The 26,521-nt window shown below is 40.0% G+C and overlaps 1 protein-coding gene across 1 annotated transcript in view; it reads right to left on the bottom strand.

The window, feature by feature from the left end:
* Positions 1-2,731: 2,731 nt before the first annotated feature.
* LOC116981186 overlaps positions 2,732-26,521 on the bottom strand; it is a 79,769-nt gene continuing 55,979 nt past the window's right edge. Inside the window, exons 4-10 of the mRNA XM_033034002.1 lie at positions 24,919-25,002; positions 23,263-23,364; positions 21,034-21,175; positions 18,817-18,940; positions 12,015-12,139; positions 6,737-6,820; positions 2,732-3,464 (exon numbers count right to left, since the gene is read on the bottom strand). Of these exons, the coding sequence (XP_032889893.1) occupies positions 3,361-3,464; positions 6,737-6,820; positions 12,015-12,139; positions 18,817-18,940; positions 21,034-21,175; positions 23,263-23,364; positions 24,919-25,002 (765 nt within the window). The 3' untranslated portion in view covers positions 2,732-3,360. The remainder of the gene's footprint in view (positions 3,465-6,736; positions 6,821-12,014; positions 12,140-18,816; positions 18,941-21,033; positions 21,176-23,262; positions 23,365-24,918; positions 25,003-26,521) is intronic.

Raw genomic sequence — 26,521 nt, 5'->3', positions numbered from 1 at the left:
ACTCCAAAAGACCCAGCCTCTGGCCTGGCAAGAAAGGAGCAACAAATTTGATGACAGTTAAAAATTAAGCACAAGCTGATTGAAATATGGCCTGGCATAAATTCAGATTTAGTCACTCACAGGATGTACTTCCCAATTTCACCAGCTATTTAAATGCCATTTGACATCCACATCATCCAATACATAGATTATCACAATACAGGTTATATCCCATTGTCTCTCTAGAAAGCCACATACCAATACACAGATAAACTAATTCAAACGGGCTCTTTAGGCCTAATCAACTTTGAATGTCTTGCCATGAAAACTGTAATTTTCTAATCTACATTTAAAAAAAAATTCAAGACTGTACACACAATCTGATGACCCAAGTAATTAGTTTTGGATGACACAACATCAATTTTAAAATGTAACGTGCGTTCATGTTTATGCAGCAAATTAACTTAAAAGAAAAACATTGACAATAATGATAAATCTGCAATGAACTCAAAGGTAATTTGGTAAATATATACATAAGTCTGTCGAAATAACTTGCACTTATCAGATGATATATCAAATTATACAATGGTTCCTGGTTGCTTCAGCTTGATTTAATTCTTACATGAATTCCCCCAGGATGTCATTTATTACTGTTATGAATAAATATTGTATGAACAGGACAGTATTATAAGCAGTGGTTTCCTGACAAATAAACAGATTTCCTGCATTCAAATTACAGGATTCACAAATGTAAAATCAGTCTGAAGCAGGGTCCCGACCCGAAGGTCACCGATGCGTGTTCTCCAGGGATGCTGCCTGACTCGTGGAATTACTCCAGCACTTTGTGTCTTTTTTATTCCAAAATTGCAAATTTTTGTTTCAGGTCTAAATGGCAATATTTGCTGACAGTATTCCTGGGGATCAACTGTTAAATAATGGTAGATATTTTGATTATGTTGGTCTTCAAAGAGAGAGATCGAAAGGGCTGTGAAAAATACAAGTGGAAAGGGAAGGTGCGTTTACAAACAACAGAAATAAAAGGATAATCAAAGTGGAATAAAGATGAAAGAGGTCACGAGTAATTGCAAGTGATTTTCCGAAACCTTCTCAAAAATATGTGGAGGGGGAGGGAGGGGGCGAGTTAGGGTGGGGGGTGTAATAGAAGGGCACATGGACAAATAAGTTTGGCAGCACGGTGGCGCAGCGGTATAGTTGCTGCCTTACAGTGCTTGCAGCACAGGAGACCCGGGTTCGATCCCGTAGGTCTGTATGGAGTTTGTACCTTCTCCCTGTGAACGCGTGGGTTTTTTCCGAGATCTTTGGTTTCCTCCCACACTCCAACGACATACAGGTTTGTCAGTTAATTGGCTTGGTATGAGTGTAAATTGTCCCTAGTGCGTGTAGGATAATGTTAATGGACGGAGATCACTGGTCAGAGCGAACTCGGTGGGCCGAAGGGCTTCTTTCCACGCTGTATCTCTAAACTAAACTAATAATTATTCAAACAGGACCAAATAGAATTGACCCAGAACACTAAAGGAGATCACGAAGCAGCGAGCTCAGATGATAAATTGTATTTTTTTTTAAATTTTGGAAATAGAAATTCTTAAATGACCCAGATGTTGCACGTTACAATCCCGAAGAAAGCAAAAAAAGTCAGTAAATTAAACGATAGTTAATATTACCTCCGAATGTGTAATTTGAGGTCCCAATTCCAAGAAACTGAGTAGTTCAAGAGGCATTTTCCCACACATGCTATCCCTGTAAGGGGTCGATTAGAGGGTTCTTTGGGATATTAGGGATAGGGCTAGCTGCTGCAGATTGGTGGTGGGACTAGGAAGAAGTCAGTAGTGGTGGGCAATGATGGTAGTTGTATCGGGCAGTTAAGAGGCCAGATGTAGGAGGGAACTGCAGATGCTGGTTTAGACTGAAAATAGACACAAAGTGCTGGAGTAACCAACGGGACAGACAGCATCTCTGGAGAAAAGGAACGGGTGACGCTTCTTCAGAGGGTCTTCTTCAGAGGTTAGTCTGTGTTGGGGCTAATCAAGTCAGGGGTGAGATCATGGGGCAGTATTGGGAGAGGGTCACTAGTTTCAGGTGGGGAGCACCAAGGGTGAGTCAGGTATGTAGATTAAGAGTACGGACCCAAGTCAGATTTCCAGTGCTTTGCCCTGAAGCTGTTGAAGAGGAGATGGTGACAATAAAGAAATGGACAAATGTATCAAATGGTGATGAAAGAACAATAGAAAAACCCAGGGAAAGTTAATGAAGGAGGCTCTTTGTAAAGGGGTTTCATGTAAGCAATCTAATTTAAGACTGTATTCATAACTCTATAAATTGGGTGCACACTATCTTTTTAATATTCCCTACATTTAATATTCTCTAGTATCTATTGCAACATAAATCAATCACATGCAACTATATTCATAAGTCATAGGAGCAGAATTAGCACATTCAACCCATCCGGTCTACTTCGCCATTCAATCATGGCTGATCTATCTCCATTCTCTCAACCCCATTCTCCTGCCTTCTCCCCATAATCTTTGAAATCCTTACTAATCAAGAATCTGTCACTCCCCACTTTAAAAATACCCAAAATGAGTTAGCCTCCACAGCCGTCTGTGGCATTTTGCACAGTTCAAAGTGAACTTTATTGTCTTGATGGTCTATTATTTCTATCAGTACGGGTTAAGATGTAAATATACCAAATTTGCATGATGTAAGGTGAGGTCAATTTTCCAGATATGTATATAATGTACAATTTGAATATAGTCTTGAATTTTATTCAAGAATGTGTTTTACATGTTGTTTTGCAGAATATTTACCAAAATAATTCCTTTGAGTTCATTATTTTTGACACCTTTGACCACTGATGCCTTAAGATTATGCTCTTGAATATTAGTGTACATATCCTTATAATGGTGACATGGGATAGAAATTTCACCTTGGTCACATGGGCTAAACTAGAGAAACAACTACACTTTGTGCTTCACTATAATAGTTTGGTTTCACTTCAATCAATGGAATAGAAGTGGAGTCCAACTCTCCTTTGCAATTCTGTTGTGTTAAGCATATGTGAGCCAGGACAAAATTTTCCCCATTGATACTTATTTATTGTTTCAATGGAGCCATCGTCCAACTTCTTTTAAATAGCAGGACGTGCAGTATTCACATGCTGTCATTTGAAAGATCCTAATTTTAAGGCAATACACAATGATTCATAGAAAAATAAAGTGCAAATCTAAGAACGGACCATGTGGTGCCAGCTAAAGATGTCGATGAAAGTAAACCCCTGGATTTGTTTAAATGCGTTACTCAATTTTGTTTTAGACCAGTTGGAGGTTCTGAAGCAAATGGCTCTCACAATTTCCATTGCAACTATTCAAATACAGAGTAGAGGGCAAGCTGCAACATCAGAGTCAGTATCCAGAATACAAACTGTTTGGCATTCAGGAATAGGCCGGGATTTGTCCCACTCGAATCTGTGAAAAAGCACAAAGAGGTTACAAATTGTTCCTTCCATATATCGACAGTATTAACAAAAGGTGGCCTGATGTAAACATATGTGTCGGATAGGAACACACATCCTATTCAAACACACTGAATTATTTTAGTTCTCTAGCTGTGGTCTCATCAATGCATTGCATCAACAAGATTATTCCTACTTTTAAATTCGACCCTCCTTTCAATAAAGGCGAATATGCCATTTTAGTGCCATTTTAGTGCCATTTAGCTACAGGTTTGGGTACAATACACTTAGTCACTTCATGTAAGGCTAATATAAATGATAAATAGCTGAGGCTGCACCACTGATGCCTGTGGCATCCCAGTGGTTTTTGCTTACTAACATAAAAACAAACAATTCTCTCTCTTCCATCAGCTAACCATTGCTTTAGCAATGTTCTGGCAAAATTATCCTCAAAGTCATGAGTCCTTTTCTTGTGCAATAAATTGATAATTGGCAACTAATTAAATTGACTTTCAAATCACATTTAGTACCATATCCGCTGGTTCCCCTTTATCCATCCTGTCAATCACATCCTCAGAACTAAAACTTAATTTGCCTTTTCTAAAACCTGCACTGTTGTTGCTTCATTCTGAAGTGCTACGGTATTTTGTCACATTTGTTTCCATTTTCTCTGCTGTTAATAATCATTCTAAATGTTTCACTCCAATGCCTCCTCATTTTTTACACATTGGTGTGCTTTTAGACTTCCGCAGATGCAATTGTTTGCTCAACATCTCTGTAATTTCCTTTCTTCCCCATTATTACTGCGCCTTTAAAGCACCAGACCTTCTCACTTTTTGCACAATTTGAAGCTCTCGTAATCCATTTTCATCTGTATAATTAAATGTGTCATCTTGACCACTTCCTGTTTGCACTGTGCTTTGATTTTAGAAAAAAACGCTACCACATATGGCTGTGATTTTTTGGCCATCTTACTCAGTCCTCCTCCGCTGTGCAGGCCCCGAAGATTTTCCCATCGATGAAAAATAAAAGACTTATTGGTGTTTAAAAAATCTTGAGATTCTCTCTCCTGTCAATCGCCGCCATGAAGGGCACGCCCCTTCCGGTTGGAGGGGGGGGGGGGGGGGCTATAAAACCCAGAAGTGTGGGCGTGGCTCAGTCTGTCTGCAAGACTGCGAGGGAGAGGTCACGACTCTCTGTCTGAGCTGGGATACTACAGAACACTGTGAATATTCAATGTACTTGAATAAATGATTTGAGCCTGCCCTGTGCGTGAAAGCGCAATGGCAATGGAAATGAAGTGAAAATGCAATCAGCTGTTTGGCTTGAGCCTGCCCTGTGCTGGAAACTGTAATGTATTTTCATTTCAGGGCAGGCTCAAGCCAAACAGCTGATTGCATTTTCACTCCATTTCCATTGCCATTGCACTTTCAAGCACAGGGCAGGCTCAAGCCAAACAGCTGATTGCATTTTCACTTCATTTCCATTGCACTTTCACGCACAGGGCAGGCTCAAGCCAAACAGCTGATTGCATTTTCACTTCATTTCCATTGCCATTGCAGCTTCAAGCACAGGGCAGGTCAAACAACTCATTTCATTTTCATTAAGAGCTAACATTGCATACTCACTGTGTTCTGTAGTTTCCCAGCTCAGACAGAGAGTCGTGACCTCTCCCTTGCCATCTTGCAGACAGACTGAGCCACGCCCACACTTCTGGGTTTTATAGTCCCTCCCCCTCCCACCAGAAGGGGCGTGGCCTTCATGGTGGTGATTGACAGGAGAGAGAATCTCAAGATTTTTTAAACACTAATAAGTCTTTTATTTTTCATTGATGGGAAAAATCCTCAGGGCCTGCGCAGCGGAGGAGGACACTGAGTAAGATGGCCAAAAAGTCACAGCCATATGTGGTAGCGTTTTTTCTAAAATCAAAGCACAGTGCAAACAGGAAATGGTCAAGATGACACTTTTAATTAGATAGATATCTTTGTTTTCTCTCTTTTAATCAGCTATTTAGTCATCCTTTTCTGAATTTGAAATGTTTCCAATCCTCAGACCTTCCATAATTCTTGGTATAATTATGCTATTCCTTCAATCTCATACCACTTCTCTGCTTAGTCGAATTTCCTATAGACTCTCATGACTGTTGTTTCAGACATGAATTAGTTTAGTTTAGTTTAGTTTAGTATAGAGATACAGTGTGGAAACAGGCCCTACTGCCCACAGAGTCTTCACTGATCAGGGATTACCTGAAAACTAATTCTATCCTACACACTAGGGTCAATTTACAGAAGCCAATTAACCTAGAAACCTGCATGTTTTTAGAATGTGGGTGGAAACTGCAGCATCCGGAAAAACCCATACGGTCTATGTTATTTTATGTTCAAACCATCATTTACCCTAGCCTCTTTAGCATGCTGAAAATGTTCAGTCTTTTAGATTGACAGCATTGACCAATATTCCAAAGAACCCATCCCTCCAGCTGTTATCAGGCAACTGAAGCATTCTACCAACATCTAGAGAGCAGTCCTGAGCTACTATCTACCTCATTGAAGACACTCAGACTATCTTTAATTGCACTTTACTGGACTTCATCTTGCACTAAATGTTATTCACGTTATTCCCTTTATCATGCATCTGTATACTGTGGATGGCTCGATTATAATCATGTATTATCTTTACGCTGACTGGTTAGAACGCAACACAAGCTTTTCACTATAACTTGGTACATGTGACAATAAACTAAACTAAACAGTGTCAAAGCCATGTAAAGGTTTTTTCTCCCTACAAGATGGAGGTCTTTGGCATGAAAAACATCAACGCTGGGAAACATAATCTTTCTCAAACACTGCCTTCTGAGTCAGTGCCTCCCACACTTTGACATCATAAGTTACCATATAAAAAATGTTATTGAAATGCACAAAGCTGGAAATGAGTGTTATTCCAGTGAATCATTTCAATTCCGTATTCTAGTTATTCTCATCTCATTGGAACATAACTGTTGACTGGGCGTGAAATATTTGCTCAATTGATGACACTTGTTATTCACACACAGCTGAAACATTATTTTATGGCAAAACAGACACAACTGAATGACAGAGCAAAGTTGAGGATGGAAATAGCTTACATCTGCTTCCATTTCTTATGTTCTTATGTGAAAAACCCCATTATATCTCAACGTCACCATGACTGTGCAAATTATACTCTGATGCTTTTTAACCCCATTGTCTGCTGCAAATAAATCACCCAAAACACTTTGGTACATTAATAGCTAATAATGCAACATACCTGCTGTGCATGATTTGGAGGCCTTGAATTTACCCATTTTATCATTTTTCTCTAAATTGTCCATTTTGGTTGTATCAACATTTCCTGAAAGGAGGAAAACATTGAGCTGTAAATTTGTTCATAGAAATTCAAATACAGTAGAAACAAGGAACTGCAGGTGCTGGTTTACAAAAAACAACGCAAAGTGCTGGAGTAATTCACGGATCAGGCAACATCTTCAGATTTTTCTTCAGAATCAGTCTAAAGAAGGGCCCCAACCTAAAACATCACTGCTTCATGTTCTCCAGAGATGCCGCCTGTCACTTTGTGTCTTTTTACATTTAAAATCAAGTGTTGTGCTGTGTAGGAAGGAAGACAGACACAAAATGCTGGAGTAACTCAGCGGGTCAGGCAGCATCTCTGGAGAGAAGGAATGGGTGATGTTTTGGGTCAAGACTGATCTTCAGACTTGTGCTGTTGTATTTGCAATTCGGCAATTCTGCAGACATTTCTGGGTGACACTCAGAATGTTTGACCCCACATTTTTTGTTGAGTGTTTTGTCCTGTCTTGCAAATTTTCTTTTAGCAAGTAACTCACATAAATGATGTCAACAATAGCATAACATCTAAAATTAGTATGCAGTGAGATTTATAAACTCACTGGCCCGAACTAAACTGAAACTAAAACATGGTATTTCAAGTTCACACACAAACTACGTTCTCAGATGAACCGAAATACAAGTACCCTGGACTGCCTTGCCAACACTTAGCCCAGGACACTGTGCAGCGACTTCCCCCGATTTTATGGTTACAGCAAATTTATAGAGTTTTTTAGACTTTATACTTGAGATACAATGTGGAAACAGGCTCTTCAGCCCAATGAGTCCACGCTGACCAGTGATCACCTCCATACACTAACACTATCCCATACACTAGGAACAATTTACAATTTTTACCAAACCCAATTAACCTACAAATTCATTAACCCTCAAACTAAAACATTAAAACAAATACATGAAATACGCTACAACTGAACAGATTTAAAAAATAATGAAATAATAAGACTGGTCATATTTTTAAACAGGAATTTCTGCCAAGATCCAGTCAACATGAAATCATAGATCTTAAAGGGCAAGGAACTATGCAAGAAAATGATAAAATAAGAGACCTTCAAGCCTATCTCACTGTTCATTGTAATTGTGGCTGGTCTGTGCTGGCCTCTTTTGTGCCAGTTCTCCGTAACCTTGAATTCCTCAAAGTTTCATATATTTATCAATCTACGCCTTAAATGTATCTAACGATCTGGCCTCCACCACTCTCAGGGGCAGAGAATACCAGAGATTCACAAGTTTCACTTTCCTATGAGAGAACACACTTTCATACACCTCATTGTTAAATAATCAGACACTTATTTTGTAACCGTGTACTCTTGTTCGTGACTGGCCCACAAGTGGAAACTTCTCAATATCTACACTGTGAAGCTCTCTGATATCTTGTATGTTTAAAATCTCCAGCATATAAAAAAAAAGAGGATTCCCGAATAATAATGTAATCAATTTTAACATTTTACTTTTCTAACTGTGAGCAAAAAAGTACAGTAATGCTATTCAGAAAGAGCTATTTTTGATTATCAAACGTTGACTATCAGATTTGCCCTGATAGTTATTTTCCTCATTAGCCACATAAGACAAATGCAACAGGGAGTCTTCTTGTGTTCGTTGTTTTGGAAAGATATCAAAAACATTCAAAAGAACACATTAACAGTCTCACAAGAGAAAGTTATTAAAATAAATCTATGTGCTATGTTTACACCAATGCTGATGAATTGCAACATCAGTATCATCTGGTCATATTTTGATTTAACGTCCCTTAACATTATCTAACCTTATAAATAGAAAGCAAAATACTGCAATTCTAATTATGGGTCAGGAGAACATGGATAGGTGATGTTTCGGGTCGGGACCCTTCTTCTTTCCTGTCAATCTTGTTTCAAGTGTTGACATCACTGTCATTGTCTGTCCTGAAAAGGACGCAAGCTTCCGGAGCCATCACTTGTTACAATAGATGATTGATGGTGGTAGCAGAATTAGCTCAGGATACTTCCAGTTTGCAGCCCTGCGGCGTGGACCCTTCTGCTATGGGGCCGGGACCCTTCTTACGTCACATATTCATATTCTCCAAAGTTTATGTTAGAAATACAGCATGGAAATCAGAGATATGGGCCAAATATGGACAGCTGGGACTAGTGTAGATAGGACACCTTGGTCAGTGCGGGCAAGCTGAACCAAAGGGCCTGTTTCCGCGCTGCATGCCTCTATGACTCTCTATGGCTCTATGAAATGGATAGGTGACATTTCGGGTCGGGACCCTTCTTCAGACTGATCCAGACTTCAGTCTGAAGAAGGTCACTGACCTGAAAAGTCACCTATCCATGTTCTCCACGGATGCTGCCTGATCCGTTGAGTTACTCCAGCATTTTGTGTCTTTCCCTGACCACACATTACATTGGGCATGCTGAGCAGGTAAATTTCTTTCAGGCAATCTTAGCAAGAAAGCCAAATCGCGAAATCTACTTAAGTGTTTTTATACTTTTCATACCAAGGCAGCACAAGCCAGAATACACTTCCAGCGTGGACAAGGAAATTGATGTCACTAACATAATTTAATCTGCTCCACCTACCAACCCACCCCTTCATACTCCTTTGCTGCCATTATCAGCCATTTCTAGGATCCCAAACAGGTCGCTTCGTAATCCATTCCACCAATAAACCTGGTTTTATAATCCACCAGGAATAGTTTTTTTTTTCTATTTTCCACACCTGTTCACCTGTAGCTACAATCTGACCCATCTCTAGTGAATATGTTCTTTTTTTACAAAAGGATAAGGTCACTAATTATCCTCACATGTATTTTACTAATTCAGTTCTCAAGTGGCACAGCTTGATCTATAAGGGGCCCCAAAGATGAGAAATGTATCATTTGGGAACAAGTAATTTTAATATCTTATGTAAAGATGTTTACCAAAAGGATTTTAGGACAGGATTTCCTCTGGAAATTATTTTTTTTCTCATTAGCAACATCGTATACATGCAACAGGGAGCGTTCACATGTTCACTGTTTTGGAAAATGTTACAAACAACATACACAAGGATATATTTACTGATCCACCAGAGAGAGACTGTAAGAGAGCTTCTTACTATTTTTCTCACACTGTATGCACAAAGCAACCACAAGAACAAATTCCGTTCAGATCACTATGTGCCATTTTACAAAATTTAAAATGCCTTCATGACACATCTGCAGCAGATGATTATTTAAAAAAAATCAAATTTAGAAAGTTATTTCCATTTCAGCTTCCTCACACGACCCATTCACACACCAAATTCTCCTGCTGAGAGGTAGAGCAAAGAGTTGTTCCCAGGCTTCAGCTGGGGTCCGTCTGGGGTCCGTCGTGGTTGATTTTGCCATGGAACCAGAGGATTCTAACATGTGTATGAAGGAACTGCAGATGCTGGTTTAAACCAAAGATAGACACAAAATGCTGGAGTAACACAGCGGGACAGGCAGCACCTCTGGAGAGAAGGAATGGGTGACGTTTTGGGTCAAGACCCTCCTTCAGACTGACTAACTCATTATATCTTCCCAATGGCAGCCTTGAACTTCATCAAGCCAACACATCCTACCACTCAGTGGCAAGGTATTGGCTCCCCAAGTGAATAACAATATCAGGCTGAGCTTCCATTCATACGTTTACCTCACGTGTATGAGCAGGTTAAACACATCACAGGGATAAGAAAATTATTCTGAACAGCTAAATGTGGATTATTTAAGATGCTTATTAACAACAATTTTCTAATTATTTCATTTTCGGTATGCCGAGGATGTTATCATAAAAAGCTTTATCACCTTTTTTGCTTTGGATGGCACAGTGGTGCAATTAGAGTCATATATTCATACAGCACAGAAACAGACTCTTCGGCCCAACTTATCCATGGCGACGAAGGTGCCCCATCAAAGCTAGTCCCATCTGCCCATGCTCGGTCCAGATCTCCCTAAACCCTTGCTATCCAAATTAATGAAAAGTTAGTAGAGCCACGACCATATAGTGACAGATACTGGGTTCAATCCTGACCTCAGGTTCTGTTTGTGTCATTTTTGTATGTTCTTTCTGTGACCACATGGGTTTCCTCTGGCTACTCCATTTTGGTCCCACATCCCAAAGACACATGGATTGGTAGGTTCAATGTCCACTATAAATTGCCAGTGGTATGTATGCGAGCAGTAAAATCTGGAGGGAGTTAATAGGAATGCGGGTAGAATAAAATAAATGGAATTAACGTAGGATTAGTATAAATGAGTGGTCAGTGATCAATGTGAACTTAGTGCTGCAAAGTGCCATGCGGTCTCTCTACCACTAAAGGCAGTAGTATTAGGATCAACCATTAGGAAATGAAGTAAAGTTCAATAGATAGATGTAAAGAAATTCTGCTTCATGTAAAGGTTGATCGACATGTGGAATAAATATCCAAGCAGGACAGTGAAAGCAAACGCTGTCCAGTGTCTTCTTGCTTTAGAACATAGAGCTGGAACTGACCGTTCAGTCCCCAATGTCTGTGCTACACATCATGCCAAGACCAACTCTTATCTGCCTGCACATAATCCACATCACTCTTTCCCTTCACATCCTTGTGCCTATCCAAAAATGCAGTTATTATATCAGCCTCCACCACCACCCCCGGCAGTGTGTTCCAAGCTCCCACCACCACTCTGTGTAAATAATTTGCCCTGTACATGTCCCTTAAACTTTCCCCTTCTCACCTTAAAGCTACGCTATCACCTTAAAAGCTTTGTTAATCTTTGAAAATCTGCCGTTTTCCATAGGGAAGGTATAGTTTTATTCATGCTCAATTAGTTCTTGCCAGCAAATGGTTCAGATTCCCATTAGAAAGAACAATCAATGTGTGCTTCTACCAATCATCATTAAAACTGCACTTCCTTTATGTACAGAAACCATAGGTTAGCCATTTTAGTTAAGCATTTCTAAGCATTTCTTAGGTCATAAGGTCATAAGTGATAGGAGCAGAATTAGGGCATTCGGCCCATCTAATCTACGCCGCCATTTAATCATGGCTGATCTATCTCTCCCTCCCAACCCCATTCTCCTGCCTTCCCCCCATAACCCCTGACACCATTTGATTCCATTTACGAGCACAAATGGAAGCCAGACTATTGTGATACCTGTTATTTTTGTTGTGCCCAACTATTGTAATTTCAAAATAGAAAGTATTTTAAAACTTGCCTGCCACGTAGAAAGTGATTTGCTGGCATCCTGTTACAGTGGCTGCAGATGGGCCCCCTGGGAAAATTGTTACTCTCCAGGGCAAAATTCCAAGAGCCTCAGCAACAGTACTGCGGAATTCATATCTAGAAAGAGAAAAGCATTTCAATTTAATCTGTTCAAAGTCCAGTTTGTGGCATTGGTAAATTTTGACGATTAAATGCCAAACCATCAGGAGCTTTAAGCGGTGGGGATGTAGCTGCTAGGAACCAATGTGAGATTGTCCCAAAACTTGTTTCATTTAAGAGCTTTATTACTGATAGAAAGGCGACATTCAGTCCATGCTCAAACTCGGCTGGGTTTGCTTTTTCTAAGGTGGTTAAGCTGGATCCCATATTAAATTGTTGTAGGTGGTTTCCACTGGTCAGTGGTTGAGGCTCAAAATTAAAACCATCACAGAAAGAATTAATGGGAATTTTGGAAAATATTTCTTCCAAAAAAAACCTTTTCATTTCCTCAGTATCCACAGTGTGGAGTGCACAAAGAAAATCATGTAAATGAGGGTCCTGGCCAGGCCAAGGACCTTGCAGGGAAGAAGGGGCTGGAGGTGGGATCAACAGTTAACAAATTAGTTGGTGCTGCCGAGGAGATAGGGGGCCAGAAGGCTACAGACCTAATGTGGGTAAATGAGGTCAGGGTCAATAGATGGCATGGGCATAATGGGCCAAAGGGCCTGTTTCTGTGCTGTATAACGCAATGAGAGCGAGGACCAACTGAATGATCGTGAGACACAGAAAGGCAAGGGTAGAGGTTTATCAGATGATTGGTGGTTGGGAGTCACGAGGGATAGTCCTAAGCTTTTGGGAGTGAGCACTGTTGGTAGCAGGATGGGATCCTAAAATAGGCAATTCAATCAACTCAAATAAATAATTTTATTTGCCAGATATTTATAAATAATCTACCAGAGGTACATCCAGTGGCCTTAGCATCCACTCAACAAAGTCTACCTGAAGACACATGGAAGCAGGCTTCCCTCACTATGTGAATGCTTGTTTCTGCAGGAACGTATCTTTACAGACTCATCTGTGGATTATGTGGCACACACACAGAGCAACAGAGAATGAACATTGCAGACCACAACATGCAAGTCCCACCACTGTTGTTTATAATTTATTAAATGAGTTAATTGTTTGAGAAGAAGAATTGAAGGCTCTGGGGAGTGGGCAGAGGAGTTTGACATTTATATTGTCAAGCAACTAACACCTGTTTTGTGCAAGAGGGAAGGAGGAAGGGTCTCAACCTGAAACAGGAGGAAAACAGCAGTCTGCTTGGGAAATATCATTCTCCAAAGTTACATCCCTTGGAATTTCCTGTTGAAATGGAGAATATCTTTGGCACAAAATTATATTTACAGTAATCCCTCATCAGCTTGAGCCACTGTCAGGAAACTGTACTGGTAACATGTGTACAATGCTCTTTTCAGAAACATTTTTTTTGTGTTATTCAAAAGCTTATCATAATGTGTAGGTTTCAAATAATGAGCCTGTTTCCTTGACAATGTCAGATTTTATGGTGCCTTGTGAATGAATAGAAAATGTACATAGCACTAAGTTGTGCTGAGTTCCCTCTGTAATTAAAATAACAAGTTTTAATGTCATTTACAAAGGAAGTCATCAATTGGTACAAAATTACTGCAAGTAGATTATTTTCATCCTGTAAGTGAGTTTTGTTAAAATATTGATGCAACAATGACATGTCTGAAGTTGGGAGATTTGATAGTCAACACTCGAGCCAGGCAGATCTGTGCGATTCCAGTTGATTGTAACTGAACAAGTCCCATAATCAATAATAAAACCAGAGAAGAATTCAATAGAAGCTAAGGCTTGGTCTCTTTCTATTAGCTGCAGATAAGCGTAAAAGTTAACAGACTAATTGTTACTAGCCAAGTTTTTGGGAAGCTTATTAATACTCTGTGCTGGTGGTTTCAGCAGTCATAGCTGGATATAAAATCCAACCACAGAACTTGGTAGTTTCTGAATATCCCCTTTTACATTCTGACCAGGTCTGGATCCTATATCTAAACCTTCCACAGTCCCCACCCTCCCATTATTCTGGCCTGCAGTGGTTCCAAGCTCTCATAAGATCGGAGTAGAATTCGGCCATTCGGCCCATCACGTCTACACCGCCATTCAACCATGGCTGATCTATCTCTCCCCCCTAACCCCATTCTCCTGCCTTCTCCCCATAACCTCTGACATCTGTACTAATCAAGAAATTCTCTCTCGACAGCGCCAACTTAAAATTCTAGTCCTCGTGTGTAGTCCTAATGATTTTATCCCTCCCCATCTCCAGAACCTGCTTCAGCCTTATGAGCACCATTTCATCACCACAATTACCTCTAACCCACAGCATCTCAGTTATTCCTCTTTCTCTTCCTTTAGCAGGTGCGCCTTCCATTGATGCGCATGAGATTCAGTTGTCAAAATTCTTTCCCAAAACTATCCTGTCTCTCCCTTTCCTATTTTAAGACCCTTTAGCCCTTTAATTGACTAAACATTAGGTTACACTTGATATTATCTCGTTCTCACTGATTCCAGAGGGTGTTTCTCCAAGTTGCTTCATTAATGCAATAATTAATTTTATTCATTTAACAGGTACCATCACAACATTTAAGAAACATTTAGACAGGTACATGGATAGGATAGGTTTAAAAGGGATATGGGCCAAATGCAGGCAGTTGTGACTAGTGTATATGGAACATATTGGTCAGTGTGGGCAAGTTGGGCTGAAGGGCCTATTTCCACGCTGTATGACTCTATGACTCCATGACACATTGATGTTTTCACAACTGTTGAAGGAATATTTAATTTTGTGTACATGGAACATTTTAATTAAAAGCAAGTATAAAACCACAATGGGTAAAAAGTGGTGGGAGTGACTGTGGCAAAAGCACCAACCAGCTCAACATTAATCATTCCACTGCCTGACGTTAATTGTGATTTATTCCAGGAACCAAACCAAGCAGGCAGCTTGGCATTACCTCTTTCATATTACCATTTGTATATTTTTATGATTAAAAAACAAGAACAGAAATTGGGGGAGTGTGGCGGGTATATTTATATCGCTTTCTAACTGTTGAAACCAGAAGTACAATCAAAAACAAATAATTATTTAGATTAACGGTACCGCAGCATTTTAAAGGTCTCTTAATAGCAGCTGTTTCCTCATTTTTAAATAATTGTTTTCATTCATACTGAGATTGTTTAAGGGACATGTGATAGTTGTATCCCTTTATTTTATATTGACAGTCCAGTGGTAAACAATGTTACAACAGTCTGAAGAAGGGTTTCGGCCCGAAACGTTACCTATTTCCTTCGCTCCATAGATGCTGCTGCACCCGCTGAGTTTCTCCAGCATTTTTGTGTACCTTACAACATGGGGACAGGTTCTTTGCCGACAATGTCTATGCCAAGCATGACCCCAATATGGCATCCTGTACATCGGCGAAACCAAGCATTAACTCTGCCACTATTTCGACATACACTTGCGCTTATTCCGCCAAGTCCTACTGGATCTCCTGGTTGCTAAGCATTTTTACTCATCTTCCCATTCACATGCTGACTGTGCTGGGCCTCCTCCACTGCCAAATGTGAAGCCACACGCACCATATATTCCACATGGATAGATTTCAACCTAACATCATGAACATTGAATTCTCCAATTTTAGATGAATACAAACTCTCTCTCCTATGCCCCACCTGGACTCACATTTATTTCTCCCGCCCCGCTCCCCTTCTGCTCACATTCCTTCCTCTGGCTTCACATTTCACAACTCTTTAAAAACTTTTGTCTCAAACCTTCTGTCTTTTCATCTCTAGCCTTTTTCCTACCATCTGCTATATCTACAAACTAAACTAAGACATGAACAACCTTAAAGGCTGAAACAGTGTTACCATTGCTTTGACTTTTATGCTGTTCTGATGACATAATTAAACATGCAAATATTAAATTATTTTCCTCTACCCACAGTTGCTGATTGACCCGCTGAGCATTGTACCTGATTGTATTTGAATTCCCTAAAGGCCTTTGATAAGATACTCTGCAGAAGATTCACAGTGAAAGTTCATAGAACAAGTTAGGGCTTTATTCTTTGGAGCGCAGAAGGTTAAGGGGGGACTTGATAGAGGTTTTTAAAATGATGAGAGGGATAGACAGAGTTGACGTGGAAAAGCTTTTCCCACTGAGAGTAGGGAAGATTCAAACAAGGGGACATGACTTGAGAATTAAGGGACTGAAGTTTAGGGGTAACATGAGGGGGAACTTCTTTACTCAGAGAGTGGTAGCTGTGTGGAATGAGCTTCCAGTGAAGGTGGTGGAGGCAGGTTCGTTTTTATCATTTAAAAATAAATTGGATAGTTATATGGATGGGAAAGGAATGGAGGGTTATGGTCTGAGCGCAGGTATATGGGACTAGGGGAGATTATGTGTTCGGCACGGACTAGAGGGGTCGAGATGGCCTGTTTCCGTGCTGTAATTGTTATATGGTTATATGGTTATTGACCAGATATATTTATCTCTTCACAAATGTCATCTGACCTGCTGACCATTTCCACATTTTTAAATTGTTTTTCTATATAAGGTTCAAATAAATCAGCAAACAACAAAATGAGAAGTGGCATTTGTGATGTTGCACAATGATTTGTGGTAGGACCACTATCGTCATTAGAACTGATTTACGAGGGAAAGCACAGACAGTCATCTACCATTCTCAGAATGGGCACGTCATTGGTGAATGAATTAAAGGTAAGGGATAGGATATTTTGAAAGAATAAAAAGCATTTTTTTTTTAGAGAAAGCTTCCAAAGAGGATAGCAGAATGACAAGATACAAGAAAACTGAGAATCACCAAAAAGGGGTAGACACAAAAAGCTGGAGTAACTGGAGAGAAGGAATGGGTGACGTTTTGGGTCAAGACACAATAGGGAAAGTTAGTGGCACAATAGTCAAGTCAAGTCAAGTCAATTTTATTTCTATAGCACATTTAAAAACAACTCTCGTTGACCAAAGTGCTTTACATTAGTGCAGGTACTAACTTGCTACAAACAGTGGTACATAGATCAACAATACATACATAAATACATACAGCGCTCCCTCAGAGGACCTCAAGAAAGGCTTGAGAGTAGAAATAAGTTTTAAGTCTAGACTTAAAAGAGTTGATGAAGGGGGCAGTTCTGATGGGAAGAGGGGTGCTGTTCCATATAGGTGGCCACCATATCATCAAAAGCAGCGAGTTTCATTATAGACATTGACAATGGCTTGGCTTCATAAAGGGAAGACAAACTGGGACTGAACGCTCTATTGACATAGTGGAACATGATCAGATGGCCTCTCCATGGTAAATGAACTGAGACCTATATTTTTTCTTAATGTCTTCTCTGATTATTATTATTATTATTATTATTATTATTATTATATAAAAAAACATTCTTCCTACAATTTTAAATAGAGCTTGAATGCTGTGTTATAATGATGATATATGATATGAGATCAAAGAAGCATAAAGATATTTGAGGGAAAGAAACAAGTAGGGCCTTATGAAGACTAAATGTGCTGTAAAATGCATTAGGCAAGAGACTGCAGTTGCAATTCCCCTATCATATAAACATGAACTAAAATGTAAACCCTGCCGGAAGATTTCTGGATGACCAGCGTGATACTTTTATTTTAAGAAAGATTAATAAACAAGTTCAGTGAATCTATTTACTTAAAATCAACAAAAGATAATTGAATCCTTGTACCAAGACACTTGAAAACTTTAGTCTTTAGAGATACAGCACAAAAATAGGTCCTTTGGCCCACTGAGTCCATGCCGACCAGTGATCCCCCATACACTATATTACACACGAGAAATAATTTACAATTTACAGAAGCCAATTCATCTACAAACCTGCACATCTTTGAAGCAGGGAGGAAACCAGACCACCCGGAGAAAACCCATGTGGTCATAGAGAGAATGTACAAACTCGGTAAAGATGCCCCCAAACTGAAAATATGATGCTCAATAAGAATTTTAAATGGTAAGGTTACGTTTAATCATCTCTCCTAAAGCAGTAACAAAAATGCAAAGCATCACACATACACTAATATATTTGAATTCCCTAAAGGCCTTTGATAAGATACTCTGCAGAAGATTCACAGTGAAAGTTCATTGACCAGATATATTTATCTCTCCACAAATGTCATCTGACCTGCTGACCATTTCCACATTTTTAAATTGTTTTTCTATATAAGGTTCAAATAAATCAGCAAACAACAAAATGAGAAGTGGCATTTGTGATGTTGCACAATGATTTGTGGTAGGACCACTATCGTCATTAGAACTGATTTACGAGGGAAAGCACAGACAGTCATCTACCATTCTCAGAATGGGCACATCATTGGTGAATGAATTAAAGGTAAGGGATAGGATATTTTGAAAGAATAAAAAGCATTTTTTTTTTAGAGAAAGCTTCCAAAGAGGATAGCAGAATGACAAGATACAAGAAAACTGAGAATCATCAAAGATTATGAGATTTACTAGTTCAGGGCAAAAGCAGTTGAAGCAGTACTGAATCTATTAATGCATCAGAAAAAATGATTTTTGTAGGATACCCTAACAAGAATTCAAATAAGGCAGTAAATTTTCATTGTATGTTATACAAAAACCATTTCATCGCTGGCCTTCAGCTGAAACATTTATTCACACCCAGTATTTACATCAATATGTAGATACTATGTAATTCCACATATGTCTATTATAATCTTCATCCACTTCAGTTCTTACCTGCTGAATGGGTTTACATTTGGAAAAGTTAATGACTTCATTGAAGAAACAGCGACAATGTCAGCACAGTCCTTCAAGCTTTTACTGTGATCGTTATTGTGAATTACCACTGATCTGCCCACAACTGGAAATGAAGGAAGAAGGCAATTTGACGAATATCTCAAGAACAATTACTGTCATAAATGCAAATCCCAAATTAAAATAAATGCTAGAAATACTGAACAAGTCAGGCAGCATGAAGCTAACGAGCTTTCTCACTTCTCAGACACTATTTTCACTTTTTAAGATTGTATTTGTAAGGGCGAACATACGCTTTAGCTGGCTTAGGAATCTCCAGGTGGAATTTAAGTTCTTGCACTTCCTTTTGTGCTGTATAAATAATAATTTAACTGGTAGGTGCATAGTGTATGTCCTAAAATATACAAAAAATAATCAAAAAGATGCAAAGGCAGTTTGGTGTTTGTTTTAGATAGGGGGGAGATATAGAGTGGCATTTCCTAAGGCTATTGTATATTGATATATAATATACATTTAGAGTCGAGCTAAAGAACACAATTTTAAACCTTGCAGAAAACTCTGTAGTGACTTGTGAGGTGATACACTTCAGGAAGGGAGTGAGGAGAGGCAATACAAGCTAAGTGGTGCCATTTTGGATTGGGCACCAGAAATATGATGGCGTTTTGCAGCAAATTGTTGAAATATTAAGAAAGTGAACTTTCACCCATTGGAAACAATATCCAGAGGAACTGATTTATGATGCTGGGCAAAATAAACAGAAATGACATGGGTGGTGCAGTGCCCAGTGTTGGAGTTGCTGCTTTAAAGTGCCAGAGACCTGGGTTTGATTCTGACTATGGGTGATATCTGTCTGGAGTTTGCACATTCTCATTGTGACCTCATAGGTTTGCTCCAGCTGCTCCGGTTTCGTCCCGTATTCCAAAGACGTGTAGGTTTGTAGGTTAATTGGCTTCTGTAAATTGCCCCTAGTGTGTAGAATGCGAAAGTGGGATAACAGAACTGGTGTGCGGGTGATCGTTGGTCGCCACGGATTCGGTGGGCCGAAAGGCCTGTTTCCACACTGCATACCTAGACTAAACTAAACTAAACTAAACTACAGAAGGAGAAATCTGTTGTTATGCATGACTGGTAAGGTTGTGGATCACAAGCTTTGATTGGGTAACATATATTGATTTGACAAATCAGAATTGCTTAAATAGTCAAAAGAAAAACACACAGCAGTAGGCAAAGAATAGGAGATTGAGAGCAACTGGAATGACAAAAGAAACTGCAGATGCTGGAACGTAAGCAATAAACAGAGTGCTGGAGTCACTCAGTGGGTCAGGTAGCATCTGGGAAAGGAATGGACAAGCAACATTATGGGTTAGGATCCTTCTTCAGACAATGAATGGATTCGTTCTTCATTAGAATACATTGTTCTATCAACTTCCAGTTAGATTTTTAATTGCTTTCTATGTGTCCAGTACCTTCTAATACATACCTAAATCTCTGTTTCTCCAAATGTCTTAGCTTATAAACATTCAGAAAACACTCAGTCATATTAAGGTGAGTTTTAAGGTAAATTTAAGGTGAGGGGGGAAGATTTAATAGGAGCCCGAGAGGTTAATATTTTCACACAAAAGGTGGTGGATGTATGGAACGAGCTGCCGGAGGAGGTAGTTGAGGCAGGTACTATCGAAACGTTCAAGAAACATTTAGACAGGTACATGGATTGGATAGGTTTAGAGGGATATGGGCCAAACGCAGGCAGGTGAGACTAGCGTAGATGGGCGGTGTGGGCAAGTTGGGCCTATTTCCACGTTATAAGACCATGACTATGATTCTTTTTCAAGTGTCAGATGTATGATATGTCACGCATCACCAAACTGATCTCCACTTGGTGAGGTACTGCCTATTCACTTGGTCTTACAATATATCTCTGCAATGTTCTCCATGGATGCTGCCTGATCTGCTGCAAATTTCCAACATTTTCTCATATATCGCTTTGTCTGCCCCAGACTCTTTGGGTACTTTATGCAAAACCAATGTACCACTGAAACATTGTATTCTTCAATCCAAATTACAAATATGCACTGCAAAAAGCATGCATAACAAAAAAAAAACTATGTTTACGTGTTTACAAGCAACATACGAAATCTATGCACTTCACATCACCTTAGAATCTGAAGGTCTGGGAAACACACATCCACACAAACCTACCAGTAAAATCTCCAGTTAAAGGCAGACTGACATCTGTCTTCAAATATCTCTTCCCAAGACTTATTGGACCTTGTTTGGAATTTAAATCTCCCACCTCACAGTGCAAGGGATAACTTAATGAGCAGCTGGTCTTATAGCCATCCTGTAAATATAAGTGAAACAATGATTTAGATTCCAATGATGTGTGTTAGTCAGGATCTGCCTGCACTTTACCAACTACAAGTTGCTGTGGTAGAATAGCAGCAAAGTTGCTGGATTGGTATCCAGAAGTCTGAGCAAGAGGCCTGCTTGACGAAGTTTAAATCCCACTATAGTTAGATGAGGAATATAAATTAAAAGAAAAATTAAAACAATTGGAATAAAAATAAGAGCATTATAATAGTCACAGTCATAGTCATAGTCATCCAATAATATTTGAGTACAGGCCCCAGTTGTCATCAATTTCCTTTGTTCCTTTGTTTATCTGCTGCAAAGTTTTACCAAAAAAAACACATAAAAATCTCCTCCTACCATTTTCCATTGAAAAACAGGAAAGTCCTACTCTCACGTTCAGTATGTTTGTTTCCAAAGCCATGGTAAAACCATAACTCAAAAACATAAATTGTCTGTTTCCATGTATAAATTAGTTTTTGATGATCATTTGTTGACTTTCCAAAGTTCACAGAGTTGATGCAGTGCACTTCTCTGGGCGATATAGGTAACAGATGGTATTTGTTGCGTACTTAATAATGTGCGTCATTTCCTTCTAGTCTGTTATCTATTGAAAGCATCTGATCCAAGTACTGAACAGTGGATGTGGAACTTTGTAACAGGAAACTCTGATTAATTGAACAGATCCACATCAAATTATAATCTGTTACAATACGCTGATACCATTGTTATACAGGTGACCCACCATTTTAAGGAGAGGGGGCACGGTGGCGCAGCGGTAAAGTTGCTGCCTTATAGCGCCAGAGCCTCGGGTTCGATCCTGACTATGGTTGTTGTCTGTATAGAGTTTGTACATTCCCCTTGTGACCATGTGAGTTTTCTCCGGGTGCTCCAGTTTCCTCACAGACTCCAAAGATGTACAGGCTTGCAGATTAATTGGCTTCTATAAATTGTAAATTTCCCTAGTGTGTAGGATAGTACTAGTGTTGCTGATGTGGGCCAAAGGGCCTCTTTCCCTGCTGTATCTCTAAAACTAAAACTAAAAGGTGCATTCATAGGAAACGGTGCATACCATGGTCCTCCGTCAGTGCATGTGTCATGAAACGGAAGTTGAGAAATAGTCGTGTTTACTTATTTTCTTCCTTTACGTTAATTTTATAAGAATAAATTTTATCCTATGTCCCAGATTTCTTTTGATATTGAATTGTTAATTCTCTGCTGTAACTGCTGCAACGGGCGAGTTACCTGTATTAGGCTCAAATTTCTAACTCCACACATCTACACTAATGTCAGGACTTAACTATGTTTCTCCACAGAATTCCCAGATTCGAGTACTAGCATGAGGCCAAGTCTGTGCTAAGCTTGGCTACCAATTCTTCTGGATGTACCATGCATTGAAACTCAGTAGGTGTTCCAAATCTCAGTCTGGGAAGCCTCTGCTGATCCTGTGTCATTAAATCTGACTCAAGTCAGCGGTCCCATTAAAATATGATGGCAGAGAAGTCAACTGCTGGGTCAAAGCCAAACAGAAAATTAATTATGTCAAAACTGATTTTTAATAGCTTGCAGATAATGCCATATGCCTCAATTCCCTGCAAATCCATATACCTATCCAAAAATGTCTTAAATGCCGCTATCATATCCCCCTCACCCACCACCGCCGGCAGCGTGTTCCAGGCACTCACCACACTTGGTGTAAAAAAAACTCTGCGCATCACACTTAAACTTTGCCGCTTTCACCTGAAAGCTACTGTATGTCTTGTAGTATTTTAATTTTCCATTCTGGGAAAAATGTTCTGATTGTCTACCCTATCTATGCCTCAAATATATTTATGACATCATTATATATATAAAACATTTAAATACATTATGTTGAAATTTATCACACACCAATGCTGATTCAGTAAACGAATGTCAAAGTTTCCACACAAAGGACCATTCTTAATCATTAATATTTGATATTGATATCATAAAATACCAATAGACAACCACAAACATTTAACAGTGGTATAAGTTTCAGTGATGCCTGGTTTTCTTACTGCAGTCAGTGCCAAAAGATTAAAATCAGATAGGATTTACCTTGGTGTCAATGTTGTAAGGATTATAGTGTCCTCCTAATCCACTGCAGTTTTCGGGAGATTGTAGCGGATTAGTATGAACGTGCCACATTAGATGATCCATCTGTGGAGTATACAAATCTTATTGCATAATATGGAAACTTTACAATGACATCATAAAAGTTCTGCACCTACTTGCTTGCACATCTCTACTTCACAAAACTCTGATCAACTCTGATCAAGAAGGTCAACTCTGATCAAGAAGACTCACCAGCATCTCTTCTTCCTGAGGAGACTGAAGAAGGTCCATCTGTCTCCTCAGATCCTGGTGAACTTCTACCGCTGCACCATCGAGAGCATCCTTACCAACTGCATCACAGTATGGTATGGCAACTGCTCTGTCTCCGACCGGAAGGCATTGCAGAGGGTGGTGAAAATTGCCCAACGCATCACCGGTTCCTCGCTCCCCTCCATTGAGTCTGTCCAAAGCAAGCGTTGTCTGCGGAGGGCGCTCAGCATCGCCAAGGACTGCTCTCACCCCAACCATGGACTGTTTACCCTCCTACCATCCGGGAGGCGCTACAGGTCTCTCCGTTGCCGAACCAGCAGGTCCAGGAACAGCTTCTTCCCGGCGGCTGTCACTCTACTCAACAACGTACCTCGGTGACTGCCAATCACCCCCCCACCCCCCGGACACTTATTATCACTTATTATTATTTATTAAAATCATTTGCTATGTCGCTCTTCCAGGGAGATGCTAAATGCATTTCGTTGTCTCTGTACTGTACACTGACAATGACAATTAAAATTGAATCTGAATCTGAATCTGAAAAAGTAAACTGGAACTTGGTGACATTGTTGGTGGTTGAGGCAGATACAATAGTGGGATCGAAGAGGCTTTTATATAGACATGCAGATATGTAGGGAATGAAGGGATATAGATTATGCACAAGTAGAGGTAGTCTTGGCATCATTGTCAGCACATACATTGTTTGCCAAAGGGCCTGTTCTTGTGCTGTACTTCTATGTTCTGTGGAAGTGAAGACCTGTTTACAGCTGGGGCCTGCATTGAAGTGCAGTGGGTCATTATAAAGAAGAATGGAGCCTATGCCATTGAATTGGCTGACAAATGTGCACAACAGGAAGGTATCTTTAATGTGCACCACAGAGAGGTATCAAGGATGATAGGTTTGTGTAAATGGAACATCAGATTCAATGGAAATAAGAATATAGGAGTGCGAATATGCCACCCTGCTTCTCAATCCTGCCTCTCTATTTAAAATTATCATAGCTGATCTGCTCCTGACTTCAGTTCATGTGTCAGTTCCCCATGACCGTCAATTCCCTGATCTTTCAAACAATTATCAACTCACTCTTGAAAACCCTCCGAGAATTCCAGACAGGTTGGACTTTTTAATGAAAATAATTTAACAAAGAATATGTGCAACACGTCAAGTGTAAGGGGCTAAGCCCTGGTACTTTGGAATTTTATAGGTGGATGAAAGTGGGTGCGAATCTTTTATATCACTTTTATATCAGCACCAGTTTTGTAACATGCATCTACTAAACCCATTATTGTTTTCAATGAATGTTTAATTGCAGCAGTCATCTCGAAACTGATTTCAAATGGATTTAGCTTAAGCTGAAAAGTAATGCACTGAGTAATGTTTCCACTTACATCACCTGCATTTGGGTCAGTTGGTTTAAGGTCTATAGTCATAGTTGTGTCACTTGAACTCCCATCTGGGAAGACCTGTTGCCACTGAAAATTAAAAGGAGAGGGTGTTACACATCAACAATTCTACAGGAAAATGAAAATGACCATGTTTTTCATGTATAGACTTTCTGGAGTTTACGAGGAGCAGGGAAATTACGTCATTGCTCACGGTTCATTGGAAAGAGTTTTAGAACATGACCTCCCAATGGTAAAACATCACTACTTAGATTTAGGGAGAGATTTAGTTTAGTTTAGGGATAGAGCGCAGAACAGGCTCTTCGGCCCACCAAGTCCGCACCGACCAGCGATCCCCGTACACTATCCTACCCACACTAGGGACAATTTTACATTTATACCAAGCCAATTAACCTACAAAGCTGTACGTCTTTGGAGTGTGGGAAGAAACCCAAGATCTTGGTGAAAATCCACACAGGAGAATGTACAAAACTCCGTACAGACAGGATCGAACCTGGGTCTCTGGCGCTGTATGGCAGCAACTCTACCGCTGCGCCACTGGGCCCCCCCCCCCCCCCCCCAAATTTAGTGTAGTTTAGAGATACAACATTAGAAACAGGCCCTGCAACCCATTGAGTCTGTGCTGACTATCAACCACCCATTTACACCGATCCAACATTAATCTATTTTTTAAATTCTCATCATATTTTCAACAGATTCTCCCACTCACCAACAAACGCAGAGCAATTTACAGCGGTCGATTAACCTACCAACCACATGATTTTGGAATATGTGAGGAAACTAGGGGGCTCATGGAAAACCCAGAGAGAGAACGTGCAATCTCCACATAGACAGCATCCAAGGTCAGGATTGAATACAGTTCCCTGGTGCTATGAGGCATTAGAGCTGCCAACTGCATCATTGTACAGAGTTAACACAACTCACCCTTTCCTGCTTATTCAGTTTTTCTCTGGAGCAGGACAACCACTACAATGGCATATTTTGCTGAATGATGCACAAACTCAAAACTTCCCAGGGATAACCCTAAAGTGATCAGAGTGAGTAAGGATTGACCCTGGGCTTTGAGCTAATGGCAACCCTTCATCATGAGGGACATATATACATTCATACTGAACCGTGGAGACATCAGAGAGTGCAAAAGGTGGAATCATGAGCATCAAACCATCTGCTGTAGGAACTCAGTGGGTCAAGTAGCATCTATGTGGATGGAAAGAAATGGTCGACAATTTGGGTGAAGATAATACTAGACAATAGACAATAGGTGCAGGAGTAGGCCATTCGGCCCTTCGAGCCAGCACCGCCATCAATATGCTCATGGCTGTTCATCCTCAATCAGTACCCTGTTCCTGCCTTCTCCCCATATCCCCTGACTCCGCTATTTTTAAGAGCCCTATCTAGCTCTCTCTTGAAAGCATCCAGAGAACCTGCCTCCACCGCCCTCTGAGGCAGAGAAATCCACACACTCACCACACTCTGTGAGAAAAAGTGTTTCTCGTCTCCGTTCTAAATGGCTTACTCCTTATTCTTAAACTGTGGCCCCTGGTTCTGGACTCCCCCAACATCGGGAACATGTTTCCTGCCTCTAGCG

Source organism: Amblyraja radiata, chromosome 15 (genome assembly GCF_010909765.2).
Source record: "Amblyraja radiata isolate CabotCenter1 chromosome 15, sAmbRad1.1.pri, whole genome shotgun sequence".
NCBI lineage: Eukaryota > Metazoa > Chordata > Chondrichthyes > Rajiformes > Rajidae > Amblyraja > Amblyraja radiata.
The sequence above is the reverse complement of the archived record's forward strand: the minus strand, read 5'-3'. Positions and strand labels throughout refer to the sequence as shown.